The following is a 15,000-nucleotide window of genomic DNA, read 5'->3' as shown; positions in this document are numbered from 1 at the left end:
CACTGGCAACAACCATGCTCGAATGGTGCTTTTAGCATGTTTTGACATTGTTTTGAATTAATCATGCATCATCTCATAGCTTCGAGATTTCAATGATATGATTGTTTATTTTTATAACGACATTGTAAGGTAGGTGTGAGAGGCCAGAACTGGCCAGTTTTAACATAAAACTGGTAGAATATTTGAACCTGATATGACTGGTTGAAATGCTAAAGGATTAAAGTATAAATTATATTTCCTGTTTTTATGCTAAAATCATTATAAAGTATACTGTTAAACTATTGATCTCACTATAATCTACATTACAACTTAAACCTAGTACAAACTACACTTCCATTAAGCTGTTATACTTAGTATAAACAATATGTCAGTAGGACTGATACTGTTGATTGTGTTCAGTATTTTGAAGAAGAAGTTAGATTGCCAGTGATGTCACATAACACAATCCAGATAGTTACTGAAGTAAAAGAGGACCTGTCCCTATTTCTAGTGTGTTCTTCTCAAACAAGATAAGCTGGGTTAATAAAAGCTTACCTTTGCAAAGCAATAGATCTGTAGTACAACTCATCGGGAGTATATGCCTCAAGACGAGGATAACGGAAAAGCTTCCTCTCACAAAAGAAATCTCGATCGAATCCAAGAGTGCGTTCTTTAGAAGACTGGATCTTAAGGCCTCTCACCCGTACATCTAAGCCATCAACTGAAAGAGAGAGAGAAAAATAATCAAGAAATTAGTAGATAAGAACAAAATTTTTTACTCAATAAAGTACACACACATGTTAGTCAACATGGTTTTTTATGTTCCCAGAGTAGGTTTGAGTCTCTTAATCCTTTCTTACTCGAACAAGACAAATCTGGTTGAGAGGAAAACTTTCATTGTGAAAGTACATTGATCCTCAATTATTGCTAATTCATTCATCACTGATCCAGGATATCCTAGTACACACAATTGCAAACCATGTTACACTCATCATGAATTGATGACACAGGTCAGCAATCACCCAAAGATTGTGCTTGTTATGATATTTCTCAGTTATTCTTTCATTATTAACTGATCTTATGTTATTAACCCTTTAGCATTTAAACTGGCCACATCCAGCCCAAATATACTGCCTGTTTGATGTTCAAACCAGTTAGATCTAGCATCTAATACCTATTCTACAATGTCATTCTAAAAATATACAATCACATCATCAAAATCTCAAAGATATAGAGAAATGCATGATTAATTAAATAAGCATTACATTTGATAAAGTAATCTGAATACTAAAGGGTTAAACTTTACTCCAAATATTTTTCCAAACATGAAACAATATCATTATGTGTGTGTAAAAACAACCACTTGTAGATGTTTATTCGGGTAAGTTAGGGGAACAACTCAGGTCTCAGAATGAAACCTAATTTTCTCATATTTTCTATTATTCATACATCTTTGATTCATTTGACACAGTGTTTCCTTGGAACCAAACACCTGTGATAAATGTGAATAGATATATTACATCGGTGTTCTTCTGGTTCTAGCAATATTTAGTAATGTGTGTGTGTGTGTGTGTGTGTGTGTGTGTGTGTGTGTGTGCGTGTGTGTGTGTCATTTACCTTGTTTTAGTTTAATCATAATAATGGGGTAGTGCTGTCTCATTCCTTCCAAAATGCAGATGTCCTTTATATTGTTGACGGGTCTGTAATGGAACAACAACAAACAATAAATAACAAACATATAAACACGTGTGTGTGTGTGTGTGTGTGTGTGTGTGTGTGTAACAGCACAACATCACACAACAATAAACAGGTCTTTTATGATACAACAACAAACAACACACAACATCACACAGTGGCTTCACAACAACAACAACACATGACAACAATAACATAACAAGTATGTTTTGAGAAAAACATAAAAGTATTTTTATAAAGACGGTACTTGTATAATGGAAAAGTGGTGGTGGAAGTGATTGTAGAGATGGTGGTAATGAAAATAGTAATGGTGATGGTTGTTATTGCTGTTCTTGTTGGTGGTGGTGGTGGTGGAGGTAGTGGGAATGTTGACAGTGATAGTCTTTTACACAGCCAAGGGTAAGAGGCCAACTTCATTCAGGTCTGGTAGAGCAAATTCTTTTTAGGTCACGTTTGTGTAACAACACAACATTTGACACGACACAGTATGTAAATATTGGGATAAAAAGCTTTTCGAAAAGAAAAAGTATAAGGCTGCTTAGTTCTTATGACATCAAATATATATATTTCTTTATGGTTTCACATTAAGAAAAATATCTTAATATCTTAATTTTTCAAGCCAACTATATGGAGGAATGGCATTCGTCTCCATTTTGGAACACCATTACTGCATGTGATTGGCTTGAAAAATTGTTAAGATATCTTTCTTAGCATGAAACCAATGGTAGCCTTGATACACAACTAAAGAAATTTTATCCACCAATACAGTGTTGAACACTCATTCTCATTGTTCAACATTCACATTATATATATATATATATACATGCACACACATATATCTGTGTGTGTGTGTGTAAGAAACGAGATGACAAAGGAATAAATGATTATCTCATGAAGTTTATTAGCTCTCAGCTGTTTCCACTATAAGATGCAGTGGTCTCATACTTAAGTGCCTGAGTGACCCCTTACAGTTTCATCAGAGCTTCAATTATGAAGTGCAACTTATTTAATCATAAGTGAAATATACATCTATACACACACACACACACACGTATATATATATTTCTTTATTGCCCACAGGAGGTTAAACATAGAGAGGACAAACAAGGACAGACAAAGGGATTAAGTCGATTACATCGACCCCAGTGTGTAACTGGTACTTATTTAATCAACCCTGAAAGGCTGAAAGGCAAAGTTGACCTCGGTGGAGTTTGAACTCAGAACGTAACAGCAGATGAAATACTGATAGGCATTTCGCCCGGCATGCTAACGATTCTGCCAGCTCGCCATCCTCAAGCACACATACACACACACATATGGAGAGAGAGACACACACATACACACACACGTACTACAAGTAATCAAAGGGTTACAAGCAGAACATCTGTAAATAATAGAAATCCATTAATGAAATGAATAGAAGAAAGAGCAAGGCAAGAAGCTGAATGGAAGAAATAGTTGGTTTAGTGTATGGTGGTGGTGGTGGTGGCAGCAGGGGGGGACTCACCTTTCTAAAGTAACTACATTTAAATCTTTCATATTAAATTCATCCCCTCCACACACTATCACTTTTGATGGGAGATAGATGTTGTCAGCACCAGACAGGGTTAATGATAATTCTCTGTAAAATAAAAAAATATATATATATATACACATTATGCATACATTATTTGAAAAGGCTAGATATATAAACTGGAAGCTATTTACAGTTAAAGGACCCCCCAAGATGTGGTCTACATAGTCTACAAGTTTTATGTTCAAACCAGCAAGATCTGGTCTCTCACACCTACTTTACAATGTCATTTAAAAAATAAACAGTCACATCTTTGAAACCTCAAAGCTACAAGATAATACATGATTAATATTTTGAAATGTGAATAAATAACTGTTACATTTGACAGAGAAATCTGAATGCTTAAGAGTTAAATACCATTATTATTATTATTATTATCATCATTAGTCAGTAGTCTTATTTTTATCATGTGTTTTTACTGCACTACCAAGCACACCTATGTTTACCTTGGGTATGTAATGTAGGTTGTTGTGGTGCTCTTATTTTCACTATATTGAAAGTGCTTTATGTAAGATGTGCACGGTGCCTAGTAGTGCTTATTATTATTATTATTATTATTATTATTATTATTATTATTATCATTATTATTATTATTATTTCATATTAAACTTAAATGAATGTGATTTGTTAGAGACTGCCATGTGGTTCACTTGACACAGGTTTTTCAAATGAATGAGGTATCATTTCAATTAATGGAATTTAAAACAAAGACTGAGTTGGGTTTTTTATATGTAGGAGACAAAAGGAGATTTTATATTAAATTGAAATAAATAGGTGGTGGTGGTGGTGGTGGGGTGTCGAGGTGAAGGATATCAGTTGTAGAAAAACTGAAGCATCTCTGTATAAGTTCAAGGATAAATCATAATTATAAATAAACAAAAAGTATGAAAGAAAACTCAAAAGAGTAGATTTTAAATTAGACATTTTTAATTAGAAACTGAAATAAAAAGAATATGTAAAAGAAATAAAAGAGAAGCTTGATTGTTAACACAAAGAATTGGGGTGAGAAGATTAGTTAGTAGTATAGGTAGGGAGGGGGGGGGGACATAATTTTAGGTTGGAGTGTGAAAGGCTATAAAATGGCTGCTACAACAGAACAAAATTGGTTTAACCCTTTTGTTACCATATTTCTGCTGATATATACTGCATTTGTTTCATTGAATTTTGAAACTAATGAAGAATTTAGTAAAATATACTAAAATAATTTTGTCATTAATAAACTGGTGGCATTTCATCTATCTTTACGTTCTGGGTTCAAATTCTACTAAGGTCGACTTTGCCTTTCAGCCTTTTGGAGTTGATAAAATAAGTACTGATTCAATACTAGCACCTCCCTAAAATTTCAGGCCTTGTGCCTAAAGTAAAAAGAATTATTAATCTGGAGAAAGATTTTAATTTGGAACATTTTAAAGCAAAAAGATTGTATCACCGAACCAGGGCAGTCTCAGGGAGATTTGGTATCAAAAGGGTTTTAATACAACAATGTGGGTTAAAAAGATTTCTACGTCTTCTCTTATGCCACTGATTTGCTTCCTCACCCGAATTCTTTCCGTCTACAATCAAATGCCTCTTCTTTATTTTCTCTCAATGTCTAATTATAAATTTCCTTTTCTCATTTTCTCTCTTACTTTTCCCATGGATTCGATTATAATATGCACTTGAACTTTCGCAGAGACAACCTCAATTTTTCTACCACTTATACTCTCCCTCCCTCCCACTTCACTGCAATTTCAGTATTAAAATCTCTTTAAGGCAACAAGCTGGCAGAATCGCTAGCATGCTAGGTGAAATGCTAAGCAACATTTTGCTTGTCTTTATGTTCTGAGTTCAAATTCCATTGAGGTCAACTTTGACTTTCATTCTTTCAGGGTCGATAAAATAAGTACCAGTTGAGTACTGAGGTCAATGTAATCAACTTGCCTCCTCCTGTGAAATTGCTAGCCTTGTAACAAAATTTGAAACCAATATTGAAATCTCTTTAAACTTTCATATTTAGAAAACCCATATTCTCAAACGAACCAATTTCTAAAAGAATTGCACACACACACAGATTCCTTAATGGAATTCACATTAAATTTCTAGTCCTAGTTTTTTCATCCCCATCAACCATAACGGTTTTGTGTCATGTTTTTGAGTTTCTAGTTGAAACTTGTTGACTCTAGCATGAATCCATTAGTCCTAGTTTAACCTTTTAACATTTAAACCAGCCAGAACCAGCCTAAATATTCTACCTGGTTTATGTTTAAATCGACCAGATCCAGCCTCTCACACCTAACCTAGAATGTCACTCTAAAACTAAACAACCACTTCATCAGAAGTAATGTACGATTAATTCAAAACAATGTGAATGAATAAGCATTCACATACATGCATGCACACACACACACACACACACACACACACACACACACACTCACAAATAGCATAAACTGTGACAAAAATTTTTTTAAAATTCATTTGAAACAAAATGAAAAATATCACTTACTTAATCACAGTTCCTTTCTTCATGTGTAACTTGATCCAGTGTTGGTTTTGACTGCCCTCACTCTCCCAGTAAGTATCTGGGTCGTCGTCAGTGAGGTTGAGCGGCCCACCATCATCCTGAAACAGAGACATTATAATGCACACAAAGCCAAAACAGAAGGAACTCTACTTTAAAACAAATATATGGCTATTGTAATACTATCTGTTGTTACCTAATAGGCCAGCTTTCCTATAGGCTGATATTTTGAATAGAGCAGGACCAAACAAAGACCCATAGGAGTCTTACACACTTAAAAGGTTTTGGTGCCCCCATATATATGTGATTTGAAATATAAACAATAATAAACCAGGAAATAAACTTTTATTTTTCGAAACAAAACAATACTAACAGTAAGATAGAAAATAATATTTATTTTTGTATACTTTTCTCTGGTTTTATTTAGTTGCAAAATATTTGATCAGATCCCCACTTAGACACAATGAACACTTTGAAATCATATTTTCAATCAATGTTATTACTTTGAATATTATCTTAGCAAGTTTAAAGAGATTTCTTTCATGCCATAAACCATTTACCATTTCTGGGGTACCCTCCTTTCCTTGATGCCCTAAGTACATGCTTATTTCACTTAATGGTTAACCCAGTGCTGGAATAGCCCAAGGCTTCTTATAATTAGCTATGGCAAATGCTGTTATCCTTCAGGCTAGTACCTCTTATAGTTATTGATAGTGTATGTTGTTATCATGTTGGATGGTGCCTACTTATAATTAGCAATGGTATACGTTTTTATCAACTAGACCAGTGCCACCTATAGTTAGTGATGGCATATGTTGTTATCCAGTAGGACACTAACATATATAATAAAGATCCTTTTAAAGTCATATGAATCCATAGGGTCAGTCTCTCAGTTTCTGTGAGGATATATTGCCCCCTGGATGAGATGCCAGTATATCACAAGATTACTCACTTTTCCTAGCTGAGTGAACTGGAGCAATGCTAAATGAAGTATATTGCTCAAGAACACAATGCATCACCCAGTCAGTGCCTCTCATAGATAAGGATGGTATATGCCTGTGATTGTGGAAGGTCTAGATTTGGGATCATCTTTGGTGGATGTTCTTCCCAATGTGAATGTAATATATGGTACCACAGGTACCACACATGGCATTGTGTACAGCTCAAACAATCCTCCACTTAGACCTGTTGTAACATTAGAAAGGTCTCTGTAAAATAGAATTTCACACATGTGTTACTATTCCAAACCTTCATTATTACAACAAATTACCAAGTGCACTAAGCATCTGTTCACACTAGCATATATAAAATTGATGATTAACTGATGCAGTTATTATTTGAGTGAAAGTCAAGGTTAAATAATATGGCTTTTAGTAGACTTAAAGGTCAAGGTCACCTATGCACACCACTGCAGTTACAAGCACTTTGGTGTCTTTTTGGACAGACTTCGTATGTTGTCTTATAAACTGCTTCACAACCTGAGGCTACAGTATAATTCCAAAGGGCCACAGAAACAAACTATTTTACTTTTAAAATATTTGAGTGACTGTAAAATGTTTATGGATATGATCAATAACAAGCCAAGGACACAAGAGTCACAACACAATATCAATTGCTCGCATGAAACAGGAATATTTTCAAGAAAAAACTCAATGTTGATTTTATCAAATTTTTGGTAAACTGTTTTTATTATTCAAATCATCATCATCATCATCATCATCATCACCATCATCATCATCATCATTCAATATCTGTTTTCCATGCTGGTATAGGTTGGACGGTTTGACAAGCACTGGCAAGCCAGAGTGCTACACCAGGCCCCAGCTGTCTGCTTTGACTGTGCAGAGCATCAATGCTTTTTTCTGCCTGAAGACATATACAAGAACTTCTTATGTCTTCAGGTAAGAAAATGGTAAAAGCCATCACCCAAAGATGGGGAAAAGGGGAAGCAAGAGACTGATAAAGAAGAACTTACCGATACACAGGACGAAGATACATCCACGGAGTCGACATAGTGACGGAGGTTGCCCAAGAACTGGCTATTTATATTCATAGAATTTGCCATCAGTTGAACGAGAGCTTCATCATTTTCCAGAGTCCAGTTTGGCAATACCCTGGACAGATTCTGTACCATTTCTTCATCAGGGGGAACAGACTCAAACTTCTTGAGACGGACACTAAAGTCATGTTCCACCACTTCCTGCCAACTGAATAAGAATAAACATACTCACACAGATATTATATATATATACATATATATACACACATATATATATATATATATATATATATATATATATATATATATATAAAGGTTATGAAGGGTAATGGAGTCAACCAGACCCTAATGATACAGGTAATACCAAGTAAGTGCTGTATACCGACTAGTTTTGCCCCAGATGTGGTTATAACATGAATGGGGAATATAACATGGGTCGTGTATTAGCCTGTGTATATATAAAAAAAAGAGTGAGATAAAGAGACCAATGGCATAAGTAAATTTATAATTTATTGTAGTCAGAATAAGAATAGGGTAGAAACAGTTCAGAGACTGTTGCTTCTGCTAAGCAACGAAAATGATGTATGTGTAAGAAGTATGATACTGTATAAAAGCAAAACGGACATTTTCTATTACAACACTGGTAGAACTGGGCATTGCTATTACTACCAATCACATAAGCATTGTAGTAGGGGGAAAGAAAGGGAGTGATAGAAGAGAACCAGAGTAATAGGAGTAAATCAAATAGTTTTTGGGGTTTTTTTTCAATGTCTACTCTTCCATGCTTGCATAAGTTGGATGTTGTTTAATGAGGTAGATTTTCTATGGCCAGATCTCTTTTCTATCACCAGCCCTTACTGGTTTCCAAGAAGGTAACATTTCCCTAAGGCTAGACATGTTTTTGCTGAATATTGAAAATGAATGATATTCATTTACAACAATCATGTGATGTGAAGACAAAGTGACACAAACACTCACACACACACATAAAAACAATAAGCTTCCATGCAGTCTTTGTTTATCACAAGGCTTTAGACACCCCAGGGCTGTAGTAGAAGACAGTAACCCAATGTGCTATGCAGTGGGACTGAACCTGAAACCATGTGGTTAGGAGGCAAACTTTTTACCACCTATAAGTAGTGTGTATGACAAAATATAGCCAAGTTTTGATGCCTGTGTACATATCACATATATGTGAAATAAAGTAGCCAAGTGATTGGTAACGTAGTCATGTAGTTGACTGCATTTCTCAAACATTTGTGAAATAACAAAAAAGTGCATCATGACCATGTGGTTCCAGGTTCAAGCCCATTGCGCAGCATTTCAGGGAAGTGTCTTTTATCATTAACTCTACTTGACCCTAGCATATGAGTGGAATCTGGAAGGAGACTTAATTTATCATGCTGTTCAAATGCTAATTACTACCTGGCCTTTCATAGAGTCCATTCCATTGGGAATATTCGAAACAGTGTTTCTGATCTCAAGATAATTCAGTTTTGATATGCTGTTTTCTATGGCATTAACCCATGAATCGAATTGTGAATTCTTTCTCTATTTCCGAACCTCAACCTTGGACCCCAACAAAAAGAGAACTGCTTTTCTTCTGACTAAGCCAACACACACACACGCACACATACATATATACACACACACACACAATATGACTATGTTGAAATCATAGCTTCTTCCAACATTTCAATCATCAATCTTGGTGTCCAATACTAATTCATGAGGACTGCTCTTGTTTCTGAGAATAAGTCATAAAAATTTATTATTTTTAGTTGAGAATCTTTCCCCTTCTGTAGTTGAGAAAATAATTGTAACTTGAAAATTTGATTCATTCTGTGTCTGTTCTTACTCTACTTCTGCTAAAAATTCAAACCAACAGAAACACGTCTATTTGCTTAGACAAGGCGATTACCTCCCTTGTCACATAGACAAATGTAAATGTATCACTAATTCCCATTAGGATCATTTTTTAATTTTTTTTATTGAGCTGTATGACTAGCTCTAGTTCCACTGCAAAACAATGAAGGTGAAACCTTCCCTTGAATAATAGTATGTCAGTTCATGTCAGATAACACTTGCAACAAGTAAGCCAGAAACTATTCACTGAAGTGCGGTCTTTGTTGTTTAGCCACAACTTGCAATGATTGAGCGAACTGTCTGATGAAAGCCATTCTTTCTTACCTTCAGAGAGATTGCTATCTCTGACTATACTATCAAATCTCTCCCTCAGTGTGTTTTTTTCTAAGATAGGTAGGTTGTAATTTGAGTTAGAGTTGGCTGCTATTTCTTACATGTTGAGTGACTATGTAAAGATTTTTCTCATTCGCTCATACTTAGTATAAGTGTTCAATCCTGAAACAACAATGAAGCAGATTTGAACCATCAAGCTACAAGCAGCCTAATACTTTATCCCCTCAACCATCTACTATTAGCCAACACACCACAGGCTTCAGATTTACACAAATCCACTTTCACAACTGCAACAATTTTCCAGGAGACAAACAAAATGCAATATTCATAATAAAAGTGGCGAGCTGGCAGAAACGTTAGCACGCCGGGCGAAATGCCTAGCGGTATTTCGTCTGTCTTTACGTTCTGAGTTCAAATTCCAATGAGGTTGACTTTGCCTTTCATCCTTTCGGGGTCGATAAACAATACCAACAGATAGATCTGCTTCATACACATTAAAATCATCAATATTGTATAGTGGCACTCCATCGGTTATGATGACAGGTGTTCCAGTTGATCCGATCAACGGAACAGCCTGCTCGGGAAATTAACGTGCAAGTGGCTGAGCACTCCACAGACACACATACCCTTAATGTAGTTCTCAGAGAGATTCAGTGTGATACAGAATGTGACAAAGCTGGCCCCTTTGAAATACAGGTGCTACTCATTTTTGTCAGCTGAGTGGAAATTGGTTTGGGAGTTGAAAATGTACTTGTGTCTTACAATGAAGCTTTATTTTTTTCTTAAAGTTTTGAAATTTATTGAAATACCATTTCAATGATAAAAAAGGAAAAATAAAATGAAAATTTAAAGGAAAGAGGCACAAGAAAAAATGTCCTTATGATAAAATACGCTCAAAAATCAGATGTTGAACAGGTTTCATAGCAAAATCATATGAAGAAAATTTAGAAATTTAATCATTTTACAGCAATAAGGAATCATGAAACTTCCAATGTTCAAAAAATTTCATACCAATAATTCATGAAAGAAATTTGAAAGTTCAATAAGTCTCATAATAAATTGTGTTATCATAGGCATGATGAAGATTTTAAAACAAAAATTTTTTTTACATGCTCTGTTATGTTGTGTGCTTTATTCATTCAAATGTGGAACTTGGGCTATTTTTCAAGCTGATACAGCTGTGTATATGTTGGTTTTAAGGCAGAGGTTCAAGTCCTGACTGGTCACTTAATAAAAAATATCGTTTGTCTTTTTGTCTGTCTGTAGTCCAGTTGATTGACTGCCTAGGACATCATTTGTTTATCATGTGTCCTGGTCACTTGTTTTTATCAGTAGTTTAGCATTCCAATTGGCTGACTTCCTTAAGACATCACTTGTTTTTCTCATATCCTGGTTGGTTAAATGCATAAAAACACCATTTGTTTTTTTATTTTTTCTCAGACTCTAAAAAACCAATCCAATTGGTCAATCCTAGGGTGACATCAGCAAATGGTGTACAAAAAAATATATAATTACACAGTGGTTTGAAATTAGGGTTTTGTATCTGAGAAAAAATAAATTACCTTAACTTTTGATTTTCTTTTATTATTCTCGTTGCTTCTAGTTGTTTAGTTGAATCAAATATATTGTGCTTTGTCATTCTGTTACGCTGTTATATAATATTTAGTTTTGATTTATATTTATTAATAAACATATTTTCCTTATTGTTGGTCTGCTGTGTTAACTACAGGAAACCAGCCTTCCACCTAATCACTAATCAGTTTGGTGGTCACACTAGCCAGTGTGACAAGGCTGACCCTTTGAATTACAGGCACAACAGAAACAGGAAGTAAGAGAGAAAGTTGTGGTGGAAGAGTACAGCAGGGTTCACCACCATCCCCTGCCGGAGCCTCGTGGAGCTTTAGGTGTTTTCGCTCAATAAACACTCACAACACCCGGTCTGGGAATCGAAACAGCGAGTCCGCTGCCCTAACCACTGGGCCATTGCGCCTCCACTCTTCAAAATAAACCATTGAATAAATAAAAAAAGAATGCATAACCAAACACCAACATTGAATTTGATCAAAAAACCCTCAGCTCATAACTCTTTAGCATTCAGATTCCTCTGTTAAATGCAATGCATAATTACAAACATTGTTTTTAATTTAATTATGCATTATTGCATACCTTCAATATTTTGATAATGTGATAATTCATTTTTACAATGACATAGTAGGGTAGGAGGATGAAGCCAGATCTGGTCAGTTTAAACATAAAAAGGTGGAATATCTGAGCCGGATATGGCTGGATTAAATGCTAAAGAGATAAACCAAAACCCAGTCTATTAAGGTGTGACAGAGAGAAGATATAGAAAGTACTCACCTCGATAATTTAGCTGCAATGGCAAAATTGGCAAAACTGTTTGGTTCAGGCTGGATTAATTCCATAACCAATGAGTCTTCACTCATACAGTTTCTACCACATAACAATATCCATCCTTCACTGGGCAAGTCTAACAATGTTTTATTACCATATTGCTGGACCTGGAAAAAGAAGAGATACAAACAAAAAGAAAAGAAAATGATTTATTTTCGTTGGGTACTGATCAACAATACTTGGATAATTATAAACATAGCTCCAACTTTTAGTAACAGAGTTTTGCAACCTCTGTGTCACAGAAAAGTTCCACATTACCTACCAGCCTATTCTAACCCTGGACAAAAAATCTGAGCTTGTCATCAACTTGCTGTCATATGCCAAAGTCCCTGCTGAAATGTGTGTGCAATTGTATCTGTCTATGTTTCTATGCATATCATCATCATCATTTAATATTCCTTTTTCTGTGATAGGTTGAATAGTTTGACAAGATCAGACAAACCAGAAGTCTCTGCCAGGTTCTATGTCTGCCATAGTTTCTACAGCTGGATGCCCTTCCTAATGCCAACCACTTAACAGAGTGTACTGGGTGCTTTTTTGTGGCACCAACATCAGTGAGGTCGCCAAACACCTGGAAGATAAGACCCTCACAACTGAGTGGGGTACAGACTGGAGGAATAAGAAACTATGATAGAAGGAGAGGAACAGGTGTCTTGCTGAAGAGGTGAATACATGGCTTGACCACCTGGAGAGAGAGAAGAAGAAAAAGAAGAAGATCTGAGGTACAGGTACAACATGAATTAGACAGAATAGGAAGTGCACGGAGTGAAAATAGTGTGGCAGGTGACTAGAGATAAGGAATGAGTTGGATGTGGAGGATATCAGTTTTATGTAGTGGGAAATGAAAAAATAGAAGATGAGTTGTGGAAGAAGGCTTAACAGAGCTTGAATCTGCTGAAATGGACAGGTCTTCTCAAGCAGAGCATAATGCCATTCATCTCCTCTGAGAGGTTCAACATCTTGAAGTCAGTTTCACCACTTCATCCCATGTCTTCCTAGGTCTGTCTCTTCTACATGTTCCTTCCACATTTTGCAATCAGCACTTCTTTATATAGTAATTCTCATCCATCTGCATCACATGACCACACTTGTGCAATCTTCTCTCCTGCACACCACATCTGATGCCTCTTATGCTTAATTTTTCTCTAAGCACATTTGCATTTTGTTGTACCCTTAATGTAGTTCTCAGCGAGATTTAGCATGACACAGAGTGTGACACGGCTGGCCCTTTGAATTACAGGTACAACAGAAACAGGAAGTAAGAGTGAGAGAGAGTTGTGGTGAAAGAATACAGCAAGGTTCACCACCACCCCCTGCCGGAGCCTCGTGGAGCTTTAGGTGTTTTCGCTCAATAAACACTCACAACGCCCGGTCTGGGAATCGAAACCGCGATCCTATGACCATGAGTCCGTTGCCCTAACCACTGGGTTATTGCACCTCCACAATGAATGAATAAGGAATGATGAATAGTAAAAGATATTGGTAGGTGAAATAATACTGTCAGAACACAGGTGTTTTAATTGTGTTTTGTCAAACCCTGAACCTTTAACACTTTTTGATTTTCCTACAACTTCTCAAATGTGATGGACTGAGGTAATAGCCATGGCTATGGTAAAGATGCAAGATGTGTATATTTATATATTTTGTGTGGTTTTTAGTGGCTGAATCGAGGAAAAAAAAAAATTCATACACAAAAGGGAAAGCCATGATAGATCATTGACCAAACACCATTCAATTTTTTTTCTCCGTGTTTTCCTCCTTGTTTTCTCCGTATTCTTTCTGTTGAAGAGCGTCGCTCGAAACGTTAAAGACTTTCTGTATTCCCGAGCGTCAAACTAATACATCTTTTTGTTGTTTACACCACCTGTCCTCGTCTGTTGTTGTTGTTTTTTTGTTTTTTTTTCGTACATTCTCCCCCATATATATAAAAGCACCTACTACACTCTCTGAGTGGTTGGCGTTAGGAAAGGCATCCAGCTGTAGAAACTCTGCCAAATTTAGATTGGAGCCTGGTGTTGCCATCCGGTTTCACCAGTCCTCAGTCAAATTGTCCAACCCATGCTAGCATGGAAAGCAGACGTTAAATGATGATGATGATGATGATGATGATATATATATATGGAACCTGTCAGTTTATAAACAAGTATAACCATCACTGACAAATCATTTCATCTCAGATATTAAAGACAATAGCTGTTAGCCATGACCATGCTGAAATTTAAAGTCAATAACAGCTTGCACAACACTGCTAAAACTCTCACCTGCAAAGCCAAGTAGTCCAGAAACAAGCAAGAACATGATCTCAGACTTTACCGTAAGGAAGGTGTCATTTCAGAATTACCTTCTCCAACAGAGATGTCTAACCAAAGGCTAGGGGTTTCATACACCCAGCTGTTAGATGGCCATTGACTCTACTTAGTTCAGTCACACTCAGACAGGTTTTGTTTTTTGTCCTGCAGGGTCTCTGACAAAAACCACCCTCCTTACCAAACAGGCCAGGTAGGTTTGCCGATTTAGTCACCAACTACCTAACTATGCAACAAGTTTTACTGGGTTACATGTCACCAGTAGAACTAAGAGTGACGTGACATATATGTGTGTGTGTGTGTATATATATATATATATATAGATATATAGATA

General features: G+C 36.0%; 1 protein-coding gene across 1 annotated transcript in view; it reads right to left on the bottom strand.

Moving 5' to 3' along the window:
- The window catches only part of LOC106881563 (E3 ubiquitin-protein ligase HECTD3), a 41,114-nt gene that overhangs the window by 11,683 nt on the left and 14,431 nt on the right, over positions 1–15,000 (bottom strand). Inside the window, exons 2-7 of the mRNA XM_014932012.2 lie at positions 12,307–12,467; positions 7,723–7,954; positions 5,733–5,848; positions 3,182–3,295; positions 1,597–1,679; positions 535–700 (exon numbers count right to left, since the gene is read on the bottom strand). Of these exons, the coding sequence (XP_014787498.1) occupies positions 535–700; positions 1,597–1,679; positions 3,182–3,295; positions 5,733–5,848; positions 7,723–7,954; positions 12,307–12,467 (872 nt within the window). The remainder of the gene's footprint in view (positions 1–534; positions 701–1,596; positions 1,680–3,181; positions 3,296–5,732; positions 5,849–7,722; positions 7,955–12,306; positions 12,468–15,000) is intronic.

The sequence above is a fragment of the Octopus bimaculoides genome, chromosome 13 (genome assembly GCF_001194135.2).
Source record: "Octopus bimaculoides isolate UCB-OBI-ISO-001 chromosome 13, ASM119413v2, whole genome shotgun sequence".
NCBI lineage: Eukaryota > Metazoa > Mollusca > Cephalopoda > Octopoda > Octopodidae > Octopus > Octopus bimaculoides.
This window is presented reverse-complemented; position numbering and strand designations above follow the sequence as displayed.